We start from the raw sequence: 6,367 nt of genomic DNA, 5'->3' as shown, positions 1-6,367 counted from the left end.
AAAGAAGAAGAAGAGGAAAGAAGCAGTCTATCTCTCCATGGGGGTGGCGGTTCGCTTGCATCATCGTGTCTCTCTTCAGAGACAGGTCACGAGGAGACCCCTGTAGTCAAGACAGGAGAGAAGAGACCTCGAGAAGAGACAGAAGAGATAGAGACAGCTTTAAAAGAACTTCCTGAACAGAAGAGATGTAAGATCTCTCTTCAGAGAGAAGAAGAAGAATTGAAGAAGAACACGATCCATCCCCATCCTGGTGGAGATTCGTCGATCTATCTCCGTGTGGCAAGCACGTCTTCTCTTCATCCACCTAACCTCCTACTTCTCGAAGAAGAAGAAGAGAGAGACGCGAATACTAGTACATCCTGTGGATTTGAAGTTCTCCCCGAAGAAGAAGATCAAGAAAGAAGGACCACAGAAAAGCGAAAACAGATAGACGAAGAGGAGAAGGAGAAAGAGGGAGTGAAGAGCAACAAGAAGAGGGGGATGGACAGCGAGGCGAGCGAAGGAGGAGAGGCCAAGAAGAGACGGATTGACGGGAGAGACATGAATGAAGAAGAACACCAAGAAAGACTAAGAGATTTGGCGGAAGGAAGAAAAGAAGAAAAAGAAGAAGTGAATGAGAAAGCTCCCGAAAGAAAAATAACAGGAGGACGAGAAGCAGAAGAAGAAAGGAAGTTAGGACCGTAGAGAGAAGGCGATCTTCTCTTCATTCTTCTTCTTCTTCGTGTGTCTCTCATGGTGCTTCCGTTTGTCCTGGAGTTTCTGCTTCTTTTCCTTCTGTCTTTTCATCTCCATCTGGTTCCTTTCCAACAGCCATCGACTGTATATACACCTCTGATGAGGACAGACTAGTAGAAAACCGTAGCCATCTGAACCTCTCCAGAGAAGGAGAAAAATTCAAGAAGAGAAGAAGAGAAGGAAGCCCCTAAGAGATTAATACCAAGGAGGGCAGGAGATGTTTCGCGATGAATGAACAGGTAGATAAAGAAGAGAAGAAGAAGAAAGAAAGAAAGATCATAAAGAGAGCCTGCTACCACGAAGAGAGAAAGAAAGAAAAGAGAAGGAGAAGGAGAGAGAAGGATACTAAGAAATGCTGGAGATTCTTTCTTTCTCTTTGTTTACTTCGGAGCGAGAAGAGGAAGGGTTGGAGAAGATGAGAGAGGGAGTGTCTATCTATAGAGATCTTCCTCTGTGAGGGTCGGCTTGTCTTGTTCAGGAGGGGGATAGGAGATGGAGAATTTCCATTCTTTCTTCTTGTTTAAGACGACAACTTTGTGCCAGGTCATTTTAGGTTAGGAGGAGAGATTTCTGTCGTGTTTCGCGACTTTTCTTCAAAGAAAGGAAGGCTGGGGGAGCTGAAAAAGAGAGAAAAAATACAAGGTGTCTCGAGTCGAGGAATCTCATGTGGTTGCGGTGTATATACACTGGAAGTTTTCATCTGTCTGCTTTTAGTTGACTTCTTAGGAATTCCCTCGAACTTCACGCTCCTCCTCATTTTATGATTTCGCTCTTCTTGTTCTTTTTCTTGATCTCCATTCTTTTCTTCTTCTTGTTGCATGCAAGTCGCGGGCCTATATTAGCCAGTCTTCTGTCCGTCCGAGTGAAGAAGGAGGAGAGAAGACTCGATGTTTAAGCAAGCAGAAAGTCGAAAAGAAAGAAAGAGAAGAGATGGAAGGGAAGAGGAAGAAAGAGGTTCAGACTTGGGGAGTCCATAGACATGCAGACAGAGGGGGAGAAGGAAAGAAGGACAGAACCCTTCACATTCTCTTCCAGAGAAAGCCTCCTTTCCTTCTTTTTCATATTCAGATAGACTTTGTTTTACGTAGTCTTATTTCTCGTCTATCTGTCTGTCTATCTACCTATCTATTTCCGGTGCGTCTATTTGTAACTATCTGTCTATCCATTTGTTAGTTATCTACCTATCTTCTTCTTCTTCTTCCGTGATCCCCTCTGGTATTTCTTTTTTTCTTCGAGGAAGAGAACAGAGAAAGAAAAGAAAAGAAAAGGAAAGAACGTCTAAAAAGATCTCATTCATTCATTCATTCCTGAAGGTGGCGATGGTTTCTCTCCTCGAAGTTGTTCCATATGTTTAAGGCATGGGGGGGAGTGGTCGTGTCTCGCCCATGTCTAGCTAGCTAGCTAGCTAGCTGGTTGGCTAGTAGGCCCGGGTGTGTTTTTGTGGCTGTTTCATCGCGTCATCATCGTGACGGAGGATGTCTTCAGCATGACTTTTTCGAGGTCTCTTAAGAGCAGGTAAAGGAGTGGAGAAGAAAAGACGAGAGAGAGAGAAATAGGAAAGGAGAAAGAAGAGACAGGGAGGCGAGGAGGAGGTTAGGAGTGTTTAGTTGTCTGGAGATTTGTTGGTGCATGCACTCATGCGTGTGTGCGGGTGTTTTTTCGGGTGTATCTACACCAGAAAGGTTTTTTCAAAAGATTTTATTTTTTAGATTTCTTTCTTCTCTTTTTGAGAAGATCGTTTGAGTGTTTCATTTTATCAAGAATGTCCGCTGTACGTCCAGAAGAAGAAGGAGATAGATAGGTGATCCTCACTCTTGATCTTTTCTTTTCTTCATCCCCCGTTGATCTACACAAAAGATACCTGTAGACAGACAGATCGAGATTGAATGAGAGATGAAGAGAAGGAGCATCTTCTTTCTTTCTTTCTTTCTGTCTGTCTTCTTTCTTGATTGATTGATTTCTTTAATCTTTCTTCATGCATGCAAGCATTGGGTTTATCACCGAAGGCAGAAGAGACTGAAAGAGCGAAGGGGGGGGAGAGAGAGGAAAGAAACATCGATCGAATAATAGATAAATCTCGATCTCTCTTCTTTTAGGTGTCTTCTCTCCCCGCTCTCCAGCGGATTCCTTCCGTCTTCTTTTTATTTCTTCTTTTTATTTCTTTTTCTTCTTAATCTTAATCTTCCTACTCATTTGGATCCATTCTCAAAGAGAGAGTTAGTTTTTCTTCCCTTGTTCCCCCATCCTCTTTCGTTGGTAAATTTCAAATTCTTCCAGCGATGGATCTACACGCCGACCGCTATAGATCTCTTTAGATCTTTGGGTCTAGGTATCTTTCCTCATCGTCACGGAGATACTGTCTCTTCCTTGCATAAAGAGATAGCTAGCTAGGTGATCTACCTCGGCACATGAATATACATGTACATGGGTCTCGTGTCTATACATCGTGCATCTGGCGAGTCATGTGAAGTGGTACCTACTTCTTTCTTTCATGAGAGAGACAGAGAGAGAGAGAGAGGATAGAGCTAAGATGATATGTATATACACTCATATATCATCTATCTATCTATATATATATATATGTATAGATGTACGTGCATATGTATGCCCGTGTGTATGATGACGTACTGTTGGTTTTTCTTCTTCTTTCTTCTTTCTTCTTGTTCATCTTCTTTTCTCTTCTTCGTATTCTTATTATGATCATGATAAGAGGGCCGGAGGAGGAAGAAGAGAAGAAGGAGTTGAGGAGCTGTGGAGAAAATATTGGAAAGGAAGGACGGAGATAGAGAGAAAAAGAAGGAAAGACTGAGAGAAAAGAAGAGAGAAAGCGATGTGAATGAATGAGTTCATACACGAGGGGAGGGGAGTGGGTTTGTATCTTTCATCTTTCTCGATCTCTTGTCTTTCTTTCTTTCTTTGACCATAGTGATCATCTGTCTCTATCCTATCTCTTTTTTTTCTTTCATTTTAATGCATGCGTTCAAGAAGATTTGAAGTGAGAAAGGAAGAAGAGAGAAAGAAAGAAAGACAGAGCGACATAATTCCAAGGAGGAGAATGTCCGTATGTCGTTGCGTGTTTAGAGGAGGATCCATACTCTCCAAAGGAAAGGAGGAGAAGGAGAGAAATACACTACTACTACTACTAGAACTAGACCTACTATACTCAACCTTCTTCTTCTTCTTTGAAGACTTCTCGAATTCCCTTCTTCTACTTCCCCTGTGGAAGTGTCTTTCATGTTGTTTCATGTGTTTGTCTTCTTTCTTTCTTTATGTGGTGTGAAGTGGCAACACACATATATATATATATTTATATATAAATATATATATATATTTATATATAAATATATATATATATTTATATTTATATATAAATATATATATGTTAGATTTTATTTTGGATGAATGAAGTAGAAGAATCTCTCATGTCACGTTCGTGAGCATCCAGTGAAGAGAAAACGACCAGTCACTCTCAGACAGAATGAAGAAGAAAGAGAGAAAGAGAGAGTGAAAAAGAAAGAAGAGAGAAAGACAGAGAAAGACTGTCTTTTGAAATGAAGTGTCTCCTCTTTTTCTTCTTTATCTTCATTCTTCAGTGAACTGCAAGAAAAAGGAGAGAAAGGGCCTCCCCCTGCCAGCATTTCTTCTTCTTCTTCCTCTTTTTCCTTTATCATCGCCTGGCGAAAGTCCAGACAGAGACTTCTCCTTTATCTCACGAGAAAGAAAGAAAGAGATGCGCAAGAGAGAAGATGAAAAGCATAGAGAGAGAGAAAGGCATGACAGAGGGGGGGAAGGGGTTTCCGGTGTATGTACAGTCCGATGTCTCACTATGTGAAGAAGATGAGGGGAAAAAGAATGAACGAAGACACCCCAAGACAAAGAAGAAGGAACATTAAAAGAAGAAGAGGAGTGTATAGTAATCTTAATCATAAGAAGAAGAAGACTCAAAATGTAGTGCATGTCTCTTTCTTTCCCCCTTCGCTGAGAGAAGGACATCTCGCGAAGAATCGTAAGAACGACCTGGCTGATCTAAGAAGAAGAAGAGGAAGATTCGTAGAGTAGAATGCTCCTCCATCTTCGTGCTGGATAGAAATGTTTCTTTACGTAAATATAACGATCAAGATGAAGGAAAAGAAAAAGAAGAAGAAATCCATCAGGCCTTCTCTCTCTCTCTCTCTGTTCGGGAGGACCACACAAGAAGAGTCAAGGGATCTTTCCACTTCCTCGAAAAAGCGAGGAAGAAAGAAAGATTAAGACAAGAGAGAGAAAAAGAAAGAAAGAGAGAAAGAGAATCTCTCTGTATATCTATCGATGTGCTAAGGCGTCGTCTGTTTGAGGATGAATGTATGTATGGATTTCTTTCAAGATAGTATGCATGCTCGGATGTGGATGAAATCTCCCCTCCTTCGTGTTTACTTCTTCTTTGTTTCATTCCTCTTTCTTTCTTTCTTTTGGGGTGTTTCTCTACATTCCTTTCTTTCTCTTCTTTCAACGTCTTCTTAAGAATTTCCTCTATCAAGAAAGACAGATCTCTCTTCCATTCATCATGAAAGAGATACATGCAACATCCACAACTTTGCCTATCCCCACTCCACATCTTTTCTTTCTTTCTTTCTCACTCTTTCATGGACTTTCGGAGCAGGAGGAGGAGAGATCAAAGAGAGCGAACACTCGAAGTAACTCCAACTGCACGAGGAGAGGTCTTCGATTTCTTAGCCTTCAGGAGACTCGCCCGTCATTCCTTGCTCTTTTTGACGAGAGACTTAGGAGGTCAATAGTCACACAAGGAGCCACCGCACCTCTCCTTTCCGACCCAATCCAGACCAAAACTCATAATGCATACACACATAGATAGATTAAAGATAGATAGATATAGATAGATAGATTAAAGATAGACAGGTAGATAGATTGAATATAGATTAAAGGTAGATAAGGAGGTCCGTATACAAACAGAGTCTAGGAGAAGAAGAGAGGCATCGATTCGCACTCAGATCGAGATAAAAAGACAGCTAGGAGAAGAAGAAGAAGTATACGAGAGAGAGACGACTGCTAGTGCTATCGACTGGGCTTCGTCAGATGCTTTAGTACCATTGAGAATAATGAGATCCACGTAGATACATAGATAGATAGCTAGATAGATAGAACAAACATAGACCTACACAGTGGCGAGAGAGACGATAGACAGATACATACATAGGGAGAAGAGAAGAAGAAAGAGTGTGTCTGTAAGAAAGCGATTTGCAGAGAGACGAAAGCCAATAGAGAATATCCACATCATTTCGGCACTGAAGAAAAGAGAGGAGAAAAAGTCGAGAGAGAGAGAGAGAGAATTCTTCACTAAGAAAGCAACAAGAAAGCACTTCTTATGGGAAAGCAGAGAAAGCGAGTAAGACTGCCTGAACGGATGAAGCAGACCTTCTCTTACAGAAAAGATCGGAGCTAATCTTTTCTTTCTCTTCAAGACCGCCAGTTACTTTCCTCTTCCTTCTGAAGACACTCTAGGATACACACATCGACGTAGAGGAAGAGAAGAAAGCAACAAGAATACGCCACAGTCATGTCTTCTATAGCAGTCTCTCTCTTCAAGGATTGCTAGAAAAACGAAGTGATAGAGATAGATAGAACAGAGATAGAT

The 6,367-nt window shown here is 41.3% G+C and overlaps 3 protein-coding genes across 3 annotated transcripts; 2 read left to right on the top strand and 1 right to left on the bottom strand.

Annotated features, from left to right (window-relative positions):
- Positions 1-9: 9 nt before the first annotated feature.
- On the top strand, positions 10-4,024 carry CSUI_009439 (uncharacterized protein; the record flags this gene model as incomplete). Its single annotated transcript, XM_068069555.1, has 1 exon — positions 10-4,024. A coding segment is annotated over one exon (675 nt), but the record flags the coding sequence as incomplete, so codon positions are not given.
- A 121-nt stretch (positions 4,025-4,145) lies between these two features.
- Positions 4,146-5,264, top strand: CSUI_009438 (uncharacterized protein). Its single transcript, XM_068069554.1, has one exon. The coding sequence runs from the start codon at positions 4,540-4,542 to the stop codon at positions 4,792-4,794; it is 255 nt and encodes an 84-aa protein (XP_067918470.1). The 5' UTR covers positions 4,146-4,539; the 3' UTR covers positions 4,795-5,264.
- On the bottom strand, positions 4,175-6,358 carry CSUI_009437 (uncharacterized protein). Its single transcript, XM_068069553.1, has one exon. It carries the CDS (start codon positions 5,327-5,329, stop codon positions 4,886-4,888), a length of 444 nt encoding a protein of 147 aa, XP_067918469.1. The 5' UTR covers positions 5,330-6,358; the 3' UTR covers positions 4,175-4,885.
- Positions 6,359-6,367: the final 9 nt, after the last annotated feature.

The sequence above is a fragment of the Cystoisospora suis genome, assembly GCF_002600585.1.
Source record: "Cystoisospora suis strain Wien I chromosome Unknown contig_5630, whole genome shotgun sequence".
NCBI lineage: Eukaryota > Apicomplexa > Conoidasida > Eucoccidiorida > Sarcocystidae > Cystoisospora > Cystoisospora suis.
Note: the sequence above shows the minus strand (reverse complement) of the source record. Positions and strands in the feature narration are given on the sequence as shown.